The 21,033-nt window shown below is 43.0% G+C and overlaps 1 protein-coding gene across 3 annotated transcripts in view; it reads left to right on the top strand.

The window, feature by feature from the left end:
* The first annotated feature begins 4,866 nt into the window (after positions 1–4,866).
* The window catches only part of LOC139665178 (uncharacterized), a 37,193-nt gene continuing 21,026 nt past the window's right edge, over positions 4,867–21,033 (top strand). The window contains exons 1-20 of one of the 3 annotated variants that reach the window (XM_071544160.1): positions 4,867–4,982; positions 7,649–8,184; positions 9,453–9,651; positions 9,742–10,106; positions 10,654–10,779; positions 10,885–11,082; positions 11,274–11,414; positions 11,576–11,836; positions 14,425–14,605; positions 14,766–14,932; positions 15,128–15,271; positions 15,445–15,620; positions 15,994–16,172; positions 16,552–16,776; positions 16,953–17,062; positions 17,728–17,940; positions 18,453–18,573; positions 18,697–18,916; positions 19,024–19,171; positions 20,443–20,620. In XM_071544160.1, coding sequence (XP_071400261.1) covers positions 4,880–4,982; positions 7,649–8,184; positions 9,453–9,651; positions 9,742–10,106; positions 10,654–10,779; positions 10,885–11,082; positions 11,274–11,414; positions 11,576–11,836; positions 14,425–14,605; positions 14,766–14,932; positions 15,128–15,271; positions 15,445–15,620; positions 15,994–16,172; positions 16,552–16,776; positions 16,953–17,062; positions 17,728–17,940; positions 18,453–18,573; positions 18,697–18,916; positions 19,024–19,171; positions 20,443–20,620 — 3,991 coding nt within the window. In that variant the 5' untranslated portion in view covers positions 4,867–4,879. Of the gene's footprint in view, positions 4,983–6,974; positions 7,021–7,648; positions 8,185–9,452; positions 9,652–9,741; positions 10,107–10,653; positions 10,780–10,884; positions 11,083–11,273; positions 11,415–11,575; positions 11,837–14,424; positions 14,606–14,765; positions 14,933–15,127; positions 15,272–15,444; positions 15,621–15,993; positions 16,173–16,551; positions 16,777–16,952; positions 17,063–17,727; positions 17,941–18,452; positions 18,574–18,696; positions 18,917–19,023; positions 19,172–20,442; positions 20,621–21,033 lie in introns of those variants that run through there. The other 2 variants (XM_071544161.1, XM_071544162.1) reach the window with 2 other exon arrangements.

Genomic DNA, 21,033 nt, shown 5'->3' on the forward strand with positions numbered 1-21,033 from the left:
TTCTTTGGCCACAATTGTGATTATTCGGTTACAAGAGACGTTAAAGTTTCACAAAGACATACCTTTGCTATTACCACGGACATAAACTTATGTGTATTTGCACGTTATGACTGTTTGATCCAGATAAAAGCAGCTGTAGACGTAGGCTATATAAACTGGGCGATACAGCTTTAACAGGCTGCGCGCGCTCCCACGGACGGCAATCACTTTTTAGCGGACAATCGCTTTTTGGCACGACAGTGCCCAAGATTTAATTTTGTTTGTATCAAAATATTTTATTACATTTTAACTTAGTTGCTACTTACGCAATCAATCGATCAGCAATTTCTTGCCAGGCTTTCTCTCTTGTTTTGTTTATGGCAGCTGCATTACATTTTTTGGTTATTTCATTCCTTCATATACCGTATTTCTACTAATAAGCGCTGCTCGGTGGCCGTGAACATCGCCGCTCTCTCTTTCCCATTGCTTTTTGCCATGTGATCCATGTTCGACCTCTCGGGCTGCTTAAGAATGGCGTGCACACGCAATTATCCTGACTACTTGAACCTGTCTCGATTTAGGGTACATTCCATTTGGCCAAAATGCATCCTCTCCTCCGTCCTCGCGGCCTCGTCTCCTCGGTGACTCGGCATCCAAAAATGAGCCGCCATCATTAAGGATGTTCCAATTGGTTAAAAGATGCATGAAGGATCCTTCAAGTCTCCTCGCCTCCGTCCTCCAATAAGGCGTGGTCGGAGGATACTCAGGTGTATCCTCGATGCGGAAATAATGAGTGAAGGCAATTAACCATTGGCACGTGCGGATATAAGCCCGCCTCCATACCATCAGAAAACGTGCGGACATTGGCAGAAAAAAAAATCCACAGGTGTAAGTAGCCCCAACTTGTTATATATTCTTCAAACAGAAATAGCAGAGGTTTTAAATGTTAGCCGGACATTTGTTAATGAAGGGTTATACTTAAAGGTTCATATACTGACAGATCTGTTGTAGTTGTAGGATGTCAAACTTTTCCCAAATAGGCATCAGGAAATGATCTTAAGGCTTGAATGTGATTATAGGGACAGAGGAGACGCGTCAGCTGATCCTCCAGAGCATAGAGAGGGTGAGTGGGGGCAAGTAACGTGAATTTTATTTTATAGTTATTTATCATTAATATGAATGACATTCCATGATCTAATAAGCCTGAATGAAATCCGTTCATTAGGACATATAGAAATAGCCTATAAATGCACACATGCGACTCTTTTACCATGCGCGTCTCTTTCTAATAGGACCTCAAGTCAGCAGCACCGGGCTCTGGGTCTGAGGATGGGGAGCAAACGGCTGCAGCTGGCCCCGGTTTTCCCTCATGCATGAGACTACCGGCGGGAGGCCATCGGCGCTCCCTCCTGCTTTAATAGACTCGTGTGGACCAGCAGCCGGAGTCAGCCGTGCGCTCCCCATCCAGCCCCGATCCAGCCCCGATCCCAGTCCCCCTGATGAGCAACCGGAGCCATCAGATGCTGCTGCCCGCTCCCATGTGTGACCTCCGCGGCTTCCTCGGTTCCCCCGCCAGCCAAGAGGCGAAGAGGAGAGGGAGCGCTGCTGGGGTTTCTCCGGGAAGTGACCGAGGACGCACGGGCTGAGCAGCAGACGGAGCGATTTTCAACTACATTAGAGACAATTTAATTTATTTTTTTTAATGTAAAAAAAAAAAAAAAAATTCTCTGCCTTTTAGGCGTAGCCTACCTCTGTTTCCATTCTCACCATATTCATAACCTTGGCAATGACCGTTGCCATGACAGGACATATTTTCATCATAAAGGCCGGAATCACTGCTGGAATCACTTCTGTGTCTTCTCTGGATCACCAGCTGGTTTGCTGCGTTTGTTTGATGTGTCTCTCATTCAGTGTTCATCATGCTTATGAATTGTGTTTGTGTGTGTTGCCATGGAATTTCTTTTCTGGAGAATAAATTCTTACTAAACATTAACAGCATTTCCTTGTTTTAAATCGCACATTTTGCTCTTACAGCTAGATCTATGGTTATTTGGGAATTGTATTTATTTATTTAGGAATAAAAAGAAAGCACTTTGGTTCATTGCCAGTAAGTGTCAAACAGCCCACATGATCGTTGTCTAATCCAAGTCGCATAAAGGATAAAAGTTGGACAATTTGTATAGCACCTTCTTATCAGTGCTGCAAAGTGCTTCACAAAATTAAAATGTAGCATACAGCAGACAGAATAACAAAAAAACTGAATAAAAACAGAAACAGAAACGCTTTTTAGGCATTAGGGATTCTTTTGAAGTGTTCTACCTTCATGAGGTAGACAAGGCTCACTAGAGGCTGGCATAATTTAGATGAATTAAACATTAATCTGAACTTTGTTAAACGTTTTTATGTGGATAAAACATGAGCCTTAGAATAATTTAGACAGCTGTCATCCTGCGCGGGAGGAGCCTCAACGCAACGCTTCACACGTCAGTTCAATATGGCGGTGTGAGGATGCTCCAATTGACAAGCCAGGTTCACTCGCCTCCTCGCATCTTCTCCTCGTTTCCTCCGTGACCTTTGACCGAGGAGTCGAGGAAGAGACGCGAGGCGAGGAGACGAGGAGAAATCGTTACCAAATGGAATGCACCCTTAGTCTGATTGCGTGAACCTGAATTGACCTTTATGGAACCGCTTTAGCCCCGACTGATTTGTTAAGTTCATTCAAGTCAGGTTTTGGACTTTAATCCCTACTTTTCTTAGCGCGCTTTATGCAACGGGCCCCTGAATGTTTATATAGTTGGTGACTATATAAACTATGGGAAATAGCACGATAAAGATTTTTTTACTGTTATTACTAAACACCCCCAAGTACCAAAATCACCAGAGGCTACAAAGAATTGCCACATCCTAGGATACCCCTCCTTTATGAGATAAAATGAAAATATTGATTCCTGTGGGGAAATTAGGTCATTGCAGCTGCAAAAGTAATATAATTCATTGGGGAAAAGGAAATATAATATTTAAGCACACAAAAAGGAGCAATAAAAATGTTAGAAAATAATAAAATAATCAAGCAATAAAAAATAAACTATAAATTATTGTGGGATTATGTAAACATGTGCTTCTGATATTTTCAAAATATAGTAAATTGTAAAAGTTTATTCTTCTCACTGATGCAATATTGTGTCACATTGAGGCTGTGAAAAGATCGACCTCATGTTGCCCAGGGCTGTGGTGATGGAATATGAGTGCACTGCAGTCTATTTAATGAATCACTGTCTGGAATCACCTTCGTGAGACTGAAAAGACGGATTAAGACCAAAGTTAGCTCTCTAACTGCTGGCTTCGTGTGACAGGCCCCTGCTTTATTCATTCTGTCTGTTTTGGTAATGGTTATTACAGTAATAGAGTAGCTGGCCTTCACTGGTAAAGGAGGAACGGTAAATTTGCCCTCTAGGTGTCGCCGTATCACTTTCTAACTGCTCTGTAAATACATGATGTCACTTGAAAACAGAGCGATGCTGCATTCAAGACCTATGGGAAAACCCGTCTGAACGCCTTGACACATCCGTGTTCTCGCGTTTTAACTTTGTCTGACGCTTGTCAAATGCCATGATTGAAGATTTATGTATATTTGATTTCTCCCAATCAGCTGTTTCACACATAATAAACATACAATTAATACATCTGTGATACATTTGAGTTCATGTTTTTATAGGAAAACAGATTGTAATGTCAACCACGGTCAGCAGGTAGCTGTGTCATGCTCTGGCAATTTAATAGCTGTAATCACAAAATGACCTATCTGGTGAAAAGCGTTTATTTTGATTGTTGAATGAATATATCATCCCCTACACTGGACTACAAATCTCCTTGTTGGGGACGTCTGGATTCAAGAAGTCGGAGAAATAGCGGTATATCGCCAAACCCAGAATTCCCAAATAGTATTTACCACTTGAATGCTGAGGTGAACGAGATTTTCTAGTATTATTTACCACCTGAAATCTGAGGTGAATGGTATTTTCAAGTAGGAAGTTCGTATCTCCCAACTTTCTCGTTGGACCAGAATGCATCATAATGTTAGGTAGCTAGCGTTACTAGGGTTACAGTTGTTAGCCGACACCTTTGTAGTCTCGCCTTGTACTTGACCACAAGACACTCAACCTGTCAAGATTCAGACATATCAAGAATGTGACATTAGCCAAGTTGGTTATTAACGGTCATATCAGGATACTGCTGATGAAAGAGACGTCAAATTGCTAGCTAGCATAGCAACTCAGCTAGCTAAAGTTAGCGGGCATGGTTCCCATCCCTCTCCCCCGTGGGCACAGAGACTTCAGGATGACAAATGAAGTGAAAGACACAGGCAAGAAAACGGCAACAAACAAAAGGAATTGGCTGGCTACACAACAGGTAGCTGGGAAGTTGGCCAACCATCCTTAACCAGCTAGTTAGCGCTAGCTAACTGTGGAGTATTGGGAGCAAGTAACTTAACGTAGCTAGCTTGAGTTAGAAAATACTTTGCAGAGAGCAACGTCCCGAGCATTTGCACGTTTGCAAGACTAAGTTAACATTATGCCAGTGTGACGTTTTACTTGTAACTGTAACGTTACTTGAAACTGTATTAAGTTTGTTATAATGGCCCTCTCCCTGCCAAAACATGTATGCCATCCTTGTATTATTGTCCCTGTCATCTCTGTTATAAGATAGTGCTTTTCCCTCTCTGTTAAGCACATGTTGACCATCACTCTGGCGCTAGTTACGTTAACCCCTCCCCCTTTCTATAAATCAAGTTTGCTTGTCCCATTATAGGCCGGAACCTCTGGGCACATTGCTGAGGAGTGTGACTGATCAATTACGCTGCTTCTCAAGTGGGTTAACTATGTGGCCTGTCACTCCTCAAATGTCAGCTACACCATCGTCTTCATCATTGTGTGCTCGTGCATCCTCTCCCGCATCATCAGTAGCAGGGGGGCGTCTCCACGCTGTAAACAACAGCAGTAAAGGTGAGGAGAGAAATGATATGCTGTCAGTGTTTGTCAAATGCCTCATATCTAGCTCTCTGTTGGTCTCAGCAAGTGCAAAGCTTAAAGGAAAAATCCACCCTCAGATACTCTTACACTGTTATATATCATCAATCTGTGATGTTCAGTGCATTCAAAGAGTTATTTTGTGATTAAATGTTGTAGTTTACTTTTTTGGTGTACCCACTTTCCCTCAACCTGCCTCGTCTACTACTACTTTCAACAACCCCCAGAGAATGGACATGAACTTGTTGCATCCAATCAAAGGTGGGCATATAAATACAACTAGCTAGCAACTAGTTCATGAGCATTGGTGCGTGTCTGTGATTGCAGACTCATCCCTTACTCAAAATGCAACATATTACATTCTGGTATATTGAGGCTACTGTCAGTGGAGAAATTGTTTTTAATAGTGTTAAAGAGTTTTAGTGTGGATTTTTCCTAAAATGAACACAAGTGTTCCTAAAATGAACACAAGTGTTTGTAGTGCACCAACATCTTTCATACCTGAGCAATGTTAGAAGAAGTAGAACATTCAGCATTGTGTTATGCCAAGGCAGAATCTGTTTACTTCATCACCAGAAATCCATCTTGAGAGATTGAGTGGAGAGTTACTGACCATGCTTGCCAGTGCACCCAGAGGTGTGGAGGTGGCGAAGCTGGGCACCCATTACAAGCATCTGTATGGTAGACAGCTGGCCCTTGCAGACTATGGGCTAGGGGGATTCCAGGAGCTGTATGATTTCCTGGGGGACTGTGTGTGTTTAGCGAGGGTGAACAACAAGAAAGTGTTGCTGCTAATGAGCTACAGAGGTCAGAAAGTGCAGGACCGCAAACAGCCAGGAGCTCCTGAGGATAGGAAGAGGAAGAAAATGGAGGGACACGAGGGGGAGGATGATAACAGAAAGCAGAGAGAGGCGCCAGCTTGCACCATAGGTGAGCTCCTGTGTCCCTGTCTGTCTTCAGGTGTCTTTGCAGTAGCCGCTCTTTTGATGAGATTAAATCATTGAAAAAGTGAGACAATATTTGTTTGTCTCATTGACCACCACTGTTGTGTACTAAATTGTTCTTACAGCCTATCCTACTTCTATAGTGCCGCTAACTTTATGTGCCATCTCCCACAACACTCATTTACTGGCCTAGTTCCTGCTTTCACTGTTAGACAGGGGCTTTCACGTTCATGAAGTTGTGGTGATTTCCTATTTCATTAGTTACAAGTTAGATTTTCTCTGGTTATTTTCTTTAACTGCGTCACAGTGACTTGGCACTAGCATCAGGTCACGTGCTTTCCTTGGCAACAGCTCAGGCAAATCAGCTGTGGCAGATCAGGAAAGTGAAACTTAAAGCCACTGTTTCCCCTCTCCTCTCCTCACCCCTCCCCTCCCTTCTTTACATCACCTGTTTTGTTTTCCCTTCTGTTTTATTTTCCCTTCTGTTTTGTCTTTGAACTGCCTTTACAGTCCAGTTTTGTTTATTTTCAATCCCATGTCACCCCACCCATTACACAGCCTACTGGTCCTCCGGCTGTTGTAAATCTATTAGACACAGACAGACACACACACACATCAGACTATATCATAAAACTTGTTTCTGAACAGATATAGTTTGGGTAGAAAACTGGCCATTTACTGGTTAAATTAATAAATAGGTTAGGTCATACGATAAGGCCAGAAGACAGGCTGCATGCTAATTTACTGCATTGGAAACCAGCTGTTGTTGTTTGCTGCACGGTGGCCTCTTTCTATTGCTTTGGTTGTCTTGTGAGACAGGACTATTCCCAGGAATATGAGAGTTTGCTTGTTGGTCACAATCAGTCATGTATTGGAATGAGCATGCCAGCCAGTTACTTTCAGTTTCATTTCTCTTTGAATTTGCTGTGGTTGGTTCACAGTAAGAAGGGTGGAGGGAGGAGGGGGAGTTAATAAACCACAGCAGAGCAAGTTTGCTGGTTCATATAGTTTAGTTCAACCTCTGAGAGAGACACTTTACAATTCTTGTCATCTGTCATCTGAAAAAATGGGTAAGATACACTCTGTGTTTTCTGTTTATTAGTATGGCTGTTGATTGTAGTTTGTACATTTGCCTCCACATATGTAGGTAATGTAATGTGTTGGCTAATAAGCATAATCAGTGTTTTGATATGTTTTTATGCAACTACATATATGGTTGTTACTGTACTATAAGTGCCAAGGTCTAACAAAGAAAATATATTCTATTATACTTTCTCCAAACTGGAGCAGTATGATAGTTTGGTTGCTAAATAATTTGAATACAGTGGTATCAGCTTTGTGGTTGAAGTGACATAAACAAACGGCATCATCAAACTGACATTCCATTGCTCGAAAATTCAAAAAGGGAATAGGCCCACTTTAGTAGGAAGAAAAATAACCGCCCTTGTTACTGACTCCAAGGTGTGAGCTACATTAAAATTGCTTACCAGTATTTGTGGTTGTACCATTAAGGTGTGGGTGTGGTTAGGATTGTGTTTTATTGCACTATACTCAGCCCTAATCCTGTTCCGTGTGTTCCTTTTAACTCAGTACTTAAGCCACATGGACTGTAGGTAGCCTATTATTCAGGGCACTGACTAAACTTTATTTGCTTTACAGTATTAATACATTGACAGTGATCTCTTCTTCCCCTGATAGCATCACTAGAGATGGAGAAGGTTCTGACAAATATAGTGGACATGATGACGCTTCACCCAGATGGGATTCCTCTGAAGAAGGTGGCTATAGTCTATAGCCAGACCTACCACCAGAACCTGACCTTGTCCTCCTTGGGCTTCAAAACCATTGCCTGCCTGGTAGCCTCTCTGGATGGGGATCTGGTTGTGGAGGGGGAACAGGTGTTCCACAGGACCCACCGTCCTCGAAGTGGGGCCGGAGCTGGAGCTGGGAAGTCAGGAAAAGCCACAGGGGACAGCAGGCCTGCCACACCCAAGAAAAGCAAAACTCAGTCAGGGAAAGGTCCACCGCTGGTTATCCCTGATGCTGCCCCGCCACAGGTAGATGCCAGCTCTCACAATGGGCCTCCTACTGTGACAGGGATTTCCTTTGGAGGTCCTTTGGATTTTGCTGCTCCCGCTTCCTCCACCTGTTCTGCCCCTGGTATCCCGCTCCCCAGCACGTCCAAGCCAACAGAAAAACTGACCCAAGAGCAGTTGTACCAGAGGGTCCTAGAGGTCAGTTAGTCTGTAGACCTTAGAGCGCTTTTCAGTTTGATTTTTCTTTTCCTCTGTTACCTTTTGCTTCAAATGTTAAATATTTTTGACCACGAATCTAACTGTTCTGGTCTAACTCTAATCTACTGTTTTTACATGAATCTTAAATACTGACACTTCTTGTTTTTAAATATATTATCCTTCCTTGTATAGCGAAAGGGTAGTAACTGAGAGAAAAACCTTCATGATGTTCAAGTTCAAGTTCAAATGTAGTGCTGGTACTGAAGTGGACTACACCATGTAGATTAGCACTTTATTAGTTTTATTCAATCATTAACCCATAGACCAACTCACCACGATAGCGGATAAAGTAGACATTTTACATAGTTGTAGAAGAAAAAATAGCCAGGAAGTTAATGAGGCTAGTGATGGCATTTGGGCCAAAACTTTTATTGAACTTGCCTTGCTTACATAGTGGGACACGGCACCTGTGACCAAATGTCAGTCAAAGTCTTGTATGTTTGGAGTCTTGATTAGTAGGTTTTTACTGGCAGTAGTGAACAATGCGAAGAAACATGAGTCTGTGTAACAGGATATGATGAGAAATGATGCTGCAATATAGTACAGAGGAGATGGGGTTGGACATTGAGAAATCAGAGTCTGCATATGAGAAAGTGAGTTTATTGCCCAGTGTAATGCCTGGATATTTGGAGTGCTCCACCTGTAATGACAGCTATAGATGTTAGTGCCACCAGATGGATTTCTGGAACAGGGGTTAGAAAGCCAGCGAGAGCTCGGAGGCGCAAGACACTCCCCAAGCTGCCATTTGGGTCACGAGTTTCTTTTACATCTGCTGAATTGCACATGGACTTCATGTTCTGAGAACAATGTGATGATTGGTGTGTTTGGCAGGGCTTGGAGGAGGTTGTCACATTGTGATGTAAAGTCAGTAGTGTCAAATCTGGAGAAGTATGTGCTAGGCAAAAAAAAGGGGGTCGGACACAGACACTAGCTACTGGGTTTGTTTGCAGAACTTGTCAGTGACCTTCCATAGTGTAAGGCTTGCTTAGTGATCCCGCTGCTAAAGGTGTGTTCAAGTTTGTGTTTGTAATGATTTTTGTTATTATTAGTGCCATTCATGGGTATATTTTTTTAAACATTAGGCTAAATCTTAATAATAAGTCATGACCTTTGACCTTTAAAACACACAAAGTAGTTACTGCTATTTGCCTTTGGAGGGCTGTATATATTGAGCACCTTGTCAATAAAGGTTTATTGATGTGTTATAGGTGATAAAGAAGAACCCGTTTATTGCTGGATCCATGGAACAGCTACAGACCTGCTATTTTCAGGACTATGGTGAAGAGCTCCCTCTAGAGCAGTACATGTCTCTGTATGATAATTGGGAAGCATCTCGCCCTGGGAAGCCACAAACTGTGTCTGAACCAACACCAAACCCCTGGAATGGTCTATCCCAAAAAGCTGCAGGTGGGCAGATGCTACCACACACAGAAACATTCTTAAAAACTATGAAATTACGATCATTTTTCATCCTCAGTTTGCCATGTCCTCCCACAGCAACGCAGAATCCCAAGAGAGAGCCTGAGAGTGAGCAGAAACAGGCCAGGCCGTCCAGCTCCCTGTCCGACTCAGACTTCCCAGCGCTGGGGGCGAAGGTGAAGCCGAGCAAAGACAAGAAGAGCAAGCTGAGAGATGAAACCCAGAGAGAAGGCAATGCCCCAGTGTTTAGGGAAGCTTACCGTGCCCAGCAGAGGGAGGTCCATGGGGCTAATGTGCGGGCAGCAGAGGCCCTACAGGAGGACGAGGAGAATCTTCCAGGCAGGAGGTGGAACAGGTCCCTGGATCCAGAGACAGTCAACGGTCTGGTGGAGGAAGTGATACGAGAGATTGCTGCAGAGGGAGAGCTGGTCACCAAAGACAGGGTGAGGAGGAATGCACAAAAATATAGTCCCCTTGACCGCACTGAAAGCCCTGACAGCCCCCTACACAGTAGGGTTTTGTGCACTTGAACTGTATTAGCATTCAGCTATAACTGATGAATACGTGGAAGGGCCAGGGCAAATCAAGTTTACATTTACTGCACTCTGTGCAGATCAGCTTACTTTGAGTGAGCAGGTGAGGATTTGTTGTCTTGCTCAAGGGCTTTTAAACAGGACACACTGCTGCTGATGGATACATTGGGGCACTGTTCTGTGGATCCAAACGTAAATGAAGTGACGTCAGGTTTTCATCATATTTCCAGCATAGCTGTTAGCCTCTCAGAGCAAGGGCTTCTTTCTAGACTCACTATTTTGCATCAACGTTAACGCACACTTATCACAAATTGATGATATCGAACAGTGTAATAGCATCTGAGGGTGGATTTTTCAACTTGTTAGGTTTAGGAATGCATATGACTGACTGTTGTAAGGATTCCTAATCGTGTCCTTCCCTGAACATCCTTTGAATGCCTTCCAACCCTCCATCCAGGTGATATCCAGAGTGTGCATGCTGATGCAGGTTCCCTCCCTGGAGTCAGGCAGGATAAAATCCTGGCAAATACCAGCTCTGAAGGATCTTCAGTACACCACCAGAGAGATTAACATGTTCATAGAGGTTGGCACACATACAATTGCAAATTACCCCATGTATTGTTTTTGTTTATGCAATAATTTATCCGGAGTATGTTGGGTTGCTAATTGGCGCGTTTTTTTCTGTCAGTCTACAGAAGCAGCGACAGCCATCTGCACCTTGTATGAGCTGGGCCAGTCACTGGCTGCCCTGAAGGACAAGAAGCGCTATGAGGAGCTGAACCTGGGCCCCCTCTGCAAGCTTCCCCTCATCCACAAGATGTTCAAGATCGACAGCAACACCAAGGACGATGACATCCACCAGATCGAGACATTGGATATCCTGAGGGTGCGACTGACATGGCAACTGACATAGGGGTTTAATGGATTCAATTATGACCCAACATGGAACAGCAGAGAGCCTGGGTTCATGGCTTTTGTTCACAATTTCCGGGACAGTCAAGGAACCATTTTTGATGAAGTATGTGGGTTCAGTTTGACTTTTCGTCTTAATTTATCTACTGTACTTTCTTTCTTTAGCAACTTCGCGTTTTTAGGAGGAAGCAGAACAAGCCAAAAGTAGACCTGGCAGAGTTTATGAAGTACCTGGCTGACCAGAACAGCTGTGACTCTCCCTACGAGCTGGGTATCAGGATACACAGCGTTGGGCTGCCCATAGCGGTGAGAGACACTATGATGCTTACTGTTATTTATTATTTTGTTTAGTTTTTTGTTATGTTTTGTACAACATGACAAAGTTTGATCGAGCACAGGTATAGAGGAGTGAAGTGTCTCAACTGACTGACCTAAATTTGTTTACACTCCTTCTCGGTCCCCTCCAGACCCTAATCAAGGTGAGTCGTTGTGAGCACACCTATTTGGAGCAGGCCCGGGAGGTCATCCAGAAGGAGCTGGAGGAGGAGGTCCGTGAGCGGATGAGGAAGGTGAAGAAGAGCGTGATGGAGCCAGTGCAAGGCCCAGGTTCCTTTTCCTCCCTAGGCAGCTTGGAGCTCAGGAAGAAGTATGCTTCTATGACAGCCGCGGAGGTGGTGCTGTCGGTCTTTACAAATGCAACAGAGGTCTTCAGCCCCAGGATGGCCAAGGTGGGTGACAGAAACACTTATGGGCTGATTGATTTTGTAATTCAATCATTAGCTGATGACTTGTTGAAAAATGATTTCCCCTCTTTTCACATCCCTTTAATTTGTTAGAATACAAGACTGGGTAACCTTTAGAACGTTTTGAAGCTCATGAACTCACAATTCTTTGCTCATTACCAAATATCTCCTTACATCACAATGTTATTTGTAATTCCCCCAGCATTTGTAAATGCAATTCTTACGGAATATGCTTTTAGACACGTTTCAGAATCATTAGGCTGCACTCCAAATCTTAACCCCAACCCTATTTAGGAAGGACCTTAGATCAGTGTCTGAGTTTAGCTTCTTTTTACTGCTTGAAATATCATTAGCTTGTTCTCCTTCCTCTGCTGCCTCAGAAGAGCTCGTTCCATGGCAGTGTGGGGACTTTGTGTCCACTTTTCAGGGATTTCAGTGGTTATCCCCCCTGATATGACACCCTAGCGCTGTGTCCTTTATTTGCCGCTGTAAAAGGCTGGGTGATAATTCTACTAAGCCCCCTGCCACGAGCCGCCAGGGGGCTAACAGTCGAGCGGCTCTCCAGTTCTCCACTCATTAACAAAATGTCACCCTTCCTAATCTGCTAATCCTTAACCAGGAAAAAGTTCGTTTTAACTGATGAATGCCGGCTAGATATAGCATTTGTGGTTAAACTGCAGCTCCATTGGTGTGTTGATGCGCCGCCCGACTCTGTGCCATCTTGACAGCTACCCACTTCTAAGTGTTTTGGGATTATCTCTACTCTGTGGAACTGTGAGATTTTCCTTATTTGTGTGACAAAGTAGGCATTTTCTGCCATCATTAAAGTGAAACATGTTTCCCATGTCATTTCAATGATCTGGACAGTTTGCATGAGAGCCCTCTCCCTAAAGCTACAAACAAGAGAGCCAAGACATCAAAAGCCTGTCATATCATCACATGGCACTGTCTGGATCATTGACAGCAACTCCCATGTTTGCACTAGCAAATGCTAACAGGAGGCAACAGTTACTCAGAACTAGAAACAATCCTTGTGTGAAAACATTTTATATGGTCTAAAAGCAGGCATTATTAGTGATAGGTTTCGAAAACTTATGAACCCTCTCTATGAACTGTTATGGTCAGTAAAAGAAGCCAAAAAAAAAAGAATGAAAAGGTTTTGGCTTTAATGCCCTCACCATATTACTTGACCATAGAGTGATGAATGTCAGAGTGAGTGCTAGGAAAATAAACAGAATAAGAGCTACTAATAGAGAGTTGAAATCATTCAGTGGGAAGAGGGTGACATAATGTATGACTTGATGAGATGAGTTTTCAATCTAAAATGGAAGATGGGGAGTGACTCCACTCTTCTGACTGGAGTGGGAAATAACGCTCATTTGGGTGTAAAAGCTAAAACAAACATCAGCCTCCCATTCATCATCGGTGGAGTATCTCTAGAAAGTGTTTCTTGGCATGGCATGGCATCACAAATTACAGACTTGGTTCTCCACTTATTTGGATTCTCCCTGTGTGTGAGAGCTTGTTTGTGTTCAAAACTATGGATTGAACTGAAGATCATAGGAATAATAATTCCTTCATAATTTGAGTTCTGTTTAGGCATCTCCCTTTTATTTCTCAGACTAGCCCTTCAGGGAGAGATGATGTGTCAATAGCCTGCCTCTGTCTGCACATAGTGTCCCCTCTAGGCTGTCTGACATCAGTCTTACATCACATTGGGTGGACTGCTCATTGCAACACTGGGTGCTATGCCAAAGCAAGATTACACTTGGTGACTGGTTAGGCAGTGATGCCGATGCAAATATGTCCACTGATCAGCCTGTAGTCCTCCATTTAATACTACCTGCCTATGTTCAATGGATATATGACAAGTTGTTTGTTTGAACAATTTAATTTACTTAAAGATGAACAGTGGAGTTTTCCATGTAAACAATGTAGATTTGTTTACATTCATGATTTCACTCATACAGACATAGAGTTGTTGACTCCAATGACTATGTTGAATAAATTTATTACCTTCAAAGACATTCAGAAAGTCTTAATTTTTAATGTTTACAAGGCTACACTGTTTACATCCGGATCTCAGTGCAGCGGCTTGGAGAGGAAGCTCCGCCCTTCATTTGACTGACAGCCTAAGTTGCAGGCATTCCTGGTAACCATGCCAGCTACTTCACCCATCGGCACATCATTTACAAGAATTTCCAGTTCAATATAGGATTGTAACACAAGTACTAGCTAGCAAACTAACTTACTAGTTGAGTAAGAAGAATGCTATGTCCGCATTGGTATGAAATGCTTCCTTTAACTTCACTTTTCTCCACTGATCAAAAGCATCTCCAGTATTAATATCTCCGTTTATCCATGGGTTTTCTCCATGGGATGCTTGTACGTTCTCATGCATGTGCTTAAAAACCATGTGATAAGTGTTTTTGTTGTTGTTCGGCAACCCACACAATAGTGGCCGAAAACTCCATTGGTTATCTTTAAATTTGGTCATGAGAGATAAGTGATGTCCATGTGACCCCATGAGTACCACGTCTCTGATACATAGTATGATTTAATTTTCCATCCAGCGTGTCCAGGACTTCCTGCTGCAGGTGTCAGGTGACCGGCTGGCTACCGCTCTGTTTCAACTGGCCGTCTGCGGAGGGTCCCTGGCAACCCCGCCGGACCTGGTGCCCAAAGACAAGGCATCCAAAAACACAGAACAAAATAAAAGAGAGGATAAACCTACCACTGCGCTGCCTAGTGAAGGTACTGTAACAGAACACACAGAGGATTTTACCACACATATTCGCTAAACTTGTATCTGTTGATGTCCATTTGACTCATTGATGTGCTGGTTCCACATACACAGGTTTGGATTGCTTAGTATGTCAGTGAATGACCAACATTTCTGCTCTGTGTCTTTCAGCCGCTGTGAAGCAGTTCGTTAAAGACAGCCTGTCCAGTCTGAACTCAGCCATCACTCTGGCCCACATTGCCTCTCTGGAGAAGAAGTTGACCAAACACTTCCAGATCAAAGAATTCATCTCTTTAGAGAAAGGCAACTTCCTGGAGTTCCTGGTTAAGAACATTCAGGTAGGAGTCCTTCACTCAGCCCTAAAACTTTTTATTTACACTGTTAACTGTCATCTGAGACAGTAGAACAATAAAAACAACTAAATCTAAATGTATTGCAGTGCTTGAATAGATATTTTTGCCTCCTTACATTCCTGGTGATGCCACAGTGGTAAAAATTAATTTTAATAAACTTTTCTTTCTGGTTGTGTGCAGTTGCTGCAGGAGACAGTGGGTGGCGCTGTGAGTCTGGGCAGCAGCAACATGGAGCTCCAGGGCTGTGGCTTCAGAGCCAGCAGACAGGACGTGTTCGAGTTCATCAAACAGTGTGGAGCCATCACCTCCACCGATCCAGATGGAGTGAGTCATTAACAGCCGCACACACTATTGTTGCATAGGCGTACACACTTAAGTACTAAAATGTGAAGATTCTTCCTCTGTCGTAGTAAAATTAGTGGACAGTTTTGACCAAATTCATGAGTTCTAGAAGATGACAGGAATGTTGTCAGTAACATCCAACCTCCTCTTCCCAGCTCTCCCATGTAGAGTCAGCTCTGAGGTCCCACTACGGGGTCCGGGACAGTCGTGACCTGGGCCTTGGCCCTCTGCGGACCCTGGCTGGCCTGGTCCAACGCCAGAGAGAGATGCTGGGTGGAGGAGGACTCAGCCAAGTCTTCTATGAGTCAGCCCTGTTTGCCAAACACAGCAGGTAGAAGCTCAGCTAGAATTGTATTACTGGACAGTGTATTATTTAACAGTGCCTGGCTGCTGGATGAAAATTTTTTATCTACCAAATAGGTAACATGACATATAACGTCATTTTTAGGTTCACAACCATATGTTTTTGAAATTATACAATAGATTTTAAAGAGATATTGTAAAATTTATCCAGCACATAGATGGCCATGTGTGTGGGGAAAAACAAGAGAAACACCAGATTGGAGCTACAGGACTGTCACACAACAACAACAACAAGCTGTTTTGTCCCCAAGAGCTGGAATAAACCCTCCATCACTTTGCTGGTCTCTATTTCATCTCTGTCCTTACCTCCATCTCCCTCTCTCCCACATCCTTCCCACTAGCAGCGCTGTGAGTGTGTGTGAGTCAGTCGGGGGGATCCTAGGGGAGGTGGCCCAGGCCCAGGCCCTGGCCAGCTTGCTCTCTTGCCCCCTACTGGAGGATTTAAGTGAGTGGAGCCAATGGGAGATGGTCTTTAAGCCTGTTTACGGCCCCCTCAAGGATTTCATCGAAAGAAATGCAGGTAGGTACCAGCTACATTGAGTTGGTTTGTTTCTGGCTGGATCATTTATGTACTACAGTTGTTCTTGTGAATTGAATATTAACTTTGCTCGGTTTTTGTATAGCATGTCACAGTGAATATAGACATGTAAACATGCCTCTGTCATGAAGTTACCTCAGATGAAACTTTAATGTTCTCTGTGGGGAAATGGGGTTTTTGCAGCAGCGAATGATAGGATACAGCAAAGAAAAATAGCATGTAAATAAGAATAGAGCATGTAGAAAAAATATGAACTAGCACAAACAAAGAGTTTAATTAAATGATATTAAACTCTTTGTTTAATCTAATTAAATTTACTCTAAATTTAATTCAACTCTTTGTTTAATGAAAACACTTTCAGCGAATACAGACCTGGCAGCACTGGAGGTGTCACCAGGATTGCTGCTCAGGATCACCACCTCTACAGGAGACAAGCTCTTCTCTCAGGCTGCCATGACCCTCAACCCCATCGGCACGGCCGGCCACCTCGTATCCATGGTGGTGGCTGACGGGATCGTTAATGCGCCCACGGCCCTCCTGGCCAATCACATGGAGAGCTCACTGGCGGCGGCCGTGGCTAAAGAAGGTAGTGACGCAACAGGGCCATTTGTTTTGTGTGTTTTTATGTCCAAAATCCAAAGTCTTAATGCTTTTCCAAATTGATTCACATGTAAAAATATATTTACACCTAGTGTAATGTGTTGGATTTCAAATACAGCACAAATATGTGACCATTAATGAAATGAGGTTTGTGTTTGTTAGATTTGTCCCAGGCAGAAGAGGACGTGTTGTGTTACAGTACTGTGGCCCGATACCTTTTGGACTGTTTGATTCGAATCCCCACCAGAATCTGCCAGGTCCTCCTGCAGCAGGTCAGTAGCACTGCATTATCGCAGACTGGAGTTTACCAGTACACAGAATCTGATAACATTATCCTTTGAATATTTTAGGAAAGAATCTGTGTAGATCTGTGTAGTGTGCACCTCCCATCATAGTTTTGTTGTTTTGTTGATTTAGTCCCAAGACACCTCCAGAAGGCTCAACAGGAGGCTGAAGTTCTTGTGTCCCAGATAAATGTGACCTACAGTATATAATGTGCAGGAATTAATCTACAGTAAAAGTATGGTGTACAGCTTTTAAATGGACAACAGAGTGTGGGCTGACTTAGCCTGCGAATTTAATCTGCTCAGCTAAAGTGATGAGGAGGTGGTTGTTATCAGTCTTATGGTTGTCATGCCAACCACAGGAATCGCCTGCAAGCCAGACTGGTCAGATGGATAGCTTGCTGACTTGTTGGTCATTGTTAGACTTACTGTAGTATATGCTCTCATTCCGTTCTCTCCATTTCTCATATGACCTGTAGCCCTCTGATCTCTAATGCTGAGCCTGTCCTTCTACCTCCTTTTCGCCTGTTAGTTTTTGCTGCCATTACTTCAACAAGTTAACAGAACAGAATGTCAAAAAGGTTAGGCTTGTATTCCTGGTGTAACTCTGTAAAGTCATCGTGTCTATGTGCTTGTGTGAATGTGCCTTCCAGGTGTTTCTGGAGCCTTTCTCCCGTGTCTTGGGCCAGGCCAAGTCTAAACAGGTCCTACTTACTACGGCCAGGTCCGACCCGCGCCACCTCAACTGCCTGCACCGGCTGGGCATCCTCTTGGGCATCACAGACTGGGCCACGGACTACCACAGCAAGCTGACCCCGCCACAGAGCCAAAACCACATGCCCACAGCACCTGTGGACCAGATCAAGGTCAGAATTTAAGTAATAAAAAATAGAAAACGGACCTCAGTTCTGATAAGTCTTGTTGGAAGTCACTGTAAAAGACATAATAAATGTATATCTTTTACTGCATAAACACAGAAAAACAATATTTAGGTATCATTGATTAAAGTAATAATCTTGTGTTCTTCTTTTACTGTGTATTGCCGTCATTTCGGAAAAGCAGAAAGCCTTATTACTCAAGTTATGTCTCAGAGTTCCAGAGGTACTGGAACTTTTGGAAAAGTATGGAAAATGAATTTGATAATTTTGTGGTCTAGAAAATGCATAAAATGTTTAGAAGAGTATGGAAAAATATTCTGACGTCTCATACACCACACACATATGGCTACCCATTTTATATAATCATACATTTATTGTCAATTCATATGTTGGGGGATTTGTCAGTGTTGAAATCAGATGTTTCTCTCTCGTGTTGTTTATTTTAGTGCACTTCTTTGGGTGTATTGTTGTGCTAATTTTCTTTCTTTTCATTACTGTAGTCCAATTTGGTAGATTCTGTGAGCAGCAGTCTATCAGCCCTGAATACGAGTGAAGATGATGATCTTGACGAAGCCACCATGGACTCCAGCTTCAGCTCCTCCCACCTGAACCCACAACAAAGTGAGTGAGAGCAAGAGTGCACCATGGGACGTGTATTTTACACATTCCTCATGCTCTGGTGAATAAAGGCCAGTATCAACTTCCTTCCTTCATTTTTAATTTAATTAATAAATCCTCTTCTAGCTGATGGTGAGCAAGACGAGGATGTTGGGGAGGAAGGGGATGAAGAGGAGCTGTATGAGTTGAGCTCTTTGCCTAATGGAGGCACACACATCAGCAGTGAAACAGAGGGAAGCCAGGAGGAGGAACAGTTGGAATTGGCTAATTCTGATGAAGAGGACGCTGCAAGCAGCCAATCAGAGGGCACATCGAACCCCCAAAGAACCATAATTGAGGACATCAGGTTCGTCCTCACTCACCGTAATATGACCCTTTACAGTGATACTATTTTTATTTGCATCTGATTTCTGCTTTGCAATGTGTTCTCTTGCGGTTTTCTGAATGTAACAGGAAAAACGAGTTTGGTATTGGTGTGGAGTTGACTGCTGAAGGCCAGAAGCTGATGAAGGTTCACCAGGACAGGCTGGGCCGAAGCCTGGACCGCCTCTCCACTGAGCTCTACAGCAAAGACACACACTTTGTCCTGGAACTCATTCAGGTATCTTTTTCTAACATTAACATCCACACACATTTTCAGTCTCAACTGCCCACTATTTGCCTAAAATGATTAGTTCCGGTTATTTTCCTAGTTTTTGCCATCATGCTGATCGATTCTGATCAAAATTTCATCAAATCTACATACCTCTTAGTCCAAAGGGAGTGCTACTCTTCGATATAATCAAAGGGACCAATAGAAACCCAAACCGCCAAATCCAAAAAGCGATTAAAACGCGCTCCATATTAATGGTATAACACTATATAATAATATAACGATTCTGTACTCCTTTCCAGCATCCTACTGTTTTTTTTAACTGCTCACTGATGTTAGGAGCCTTGCAGTCACGCATCAGACAGACTTATCTATCTCCACACTTGGTTTTACTGCTGTGCCAGTGCAGGGGAAAGAAGCTTTGCCCTTGTTTTATCCCATCCAATCTGACAAAGCCTCCCATTGTTGAGACGAAAGTGAAATTTTAAATTCTACGGTGTCCTCCACACTAGTTGCATGTGTTTGTAACGGTGTGTGTTAGACAGTAACTTGACACATTTTAGTTGTCAGAGATGTGTAAAATTGCCCAGCAGTCAGATACAAGGTGAACCTGAGTGTAATGCCACCCACGGAGCCGCATATTGCCCCAACTCACAAGTTTGATTTGGCTCGACACACCACACTGACAACTGGCATGATAGATTAATTATGTAGTTTACTGCCAAGACTGTATTTATCTACCTAATACCTAGCCACTTCTTATATCCCAATGCTCCATGCTCAAGACAACCACTCATAAATGAAACTGGAAAGTAAACCGTATGGTTTCTGCGGTAAACACATCAAAAGTAGTCAGTTATTAAGGAACATTTAAATGGAATCATGGTGTCAGAATGCATGAAAAAACACAACAAACAAACAACACAAAATACAACTTGCTCAAAAAACATTTCCCCGGGCAGCATGCCTTCAGGCCCTCAAGCTGGCTATCTTTCTCTTTGGCCGGTTAACTCAATTTACACTGTACCATACCGTGTCGCTTAGCAACCACATTGTTGAGCTACTTTTGCAAGGCAGAAAATAACATTGATTAAAGGAAAAAAAAATATTACAATATTGTTTGACTGCCATTTTAAAAAAGCAGTAAGCCACCTGAGGCTTTGATTTACCGTTATTTTAGAACAAGCAAGAAGTGATGCTTCTTGGCCTCTCATATCTTATCGCTTAATTTTACATTCCAACTATAACCCATTCCATACTCGACTTTCCCCATTTTCCAGAATGCTGATGACAACAGCTATCCAACGGAGGCCAGTGGCGTCCCGGCCCTGGCCTTTGTGGTGGAGAGAGACTGCATCACCGTTCTTAACAACGAGACCGGCTTCCTGGAGAAGAATATCAGGGCCATCTGTGATGTGGGTCGCAGCACCAAGGGCAAACACAAATATGGATACATAGGTAACTATGTACAGGATGTCTTGATGAGATTGTATTGTTCTGTTGGTACAGTAACGGCAGTACAGTATCAGCCACTCTTTTCCATTTCCATGCTCCCATTTCGCAATAGCATCTGTAAACACAATGTTTCTTTTCTTTTCTATACAGACAACACACATACTGTATATATCTACCCTAAAACTCAGCCGAGGCCATAAGCTCTTATCAATATTTTTTAGTTTTGACTAGTTGGTATTGACAATCTATCTGGACCATTTTACTTTTCTGCATTGCATGCACATGTGAATAGATTTTCTCTTGGCTGTAAGGAGTGTTTTGAATATGTATGATGCTAGAAATGCAACCTTGACTCAACTTTATGTATTTAAAAGACTGACTGATTGCAGAATGATCATGATTACCAGCTGCTAGCA

This window comes from Centroberyx affinis, unplaced genomic scaffold (assembly GCF_046629955.1).
Source record: "Centroberyx affinis isolate AG114_WGS23_722 - 3 ecotype Tasmania unplaced genomic scaffold, CSIRO-AGI_Caff_v1 ptg004479l_1, whole genome shotgun sequence".
NCBI classification, from domain to species: domain Eukaryota; kingdom Metazoa; phylum Chordata; class Actinopteri; order Beryciformes; family Berycidae; genus Centroberyx; species Centroberyx affinis.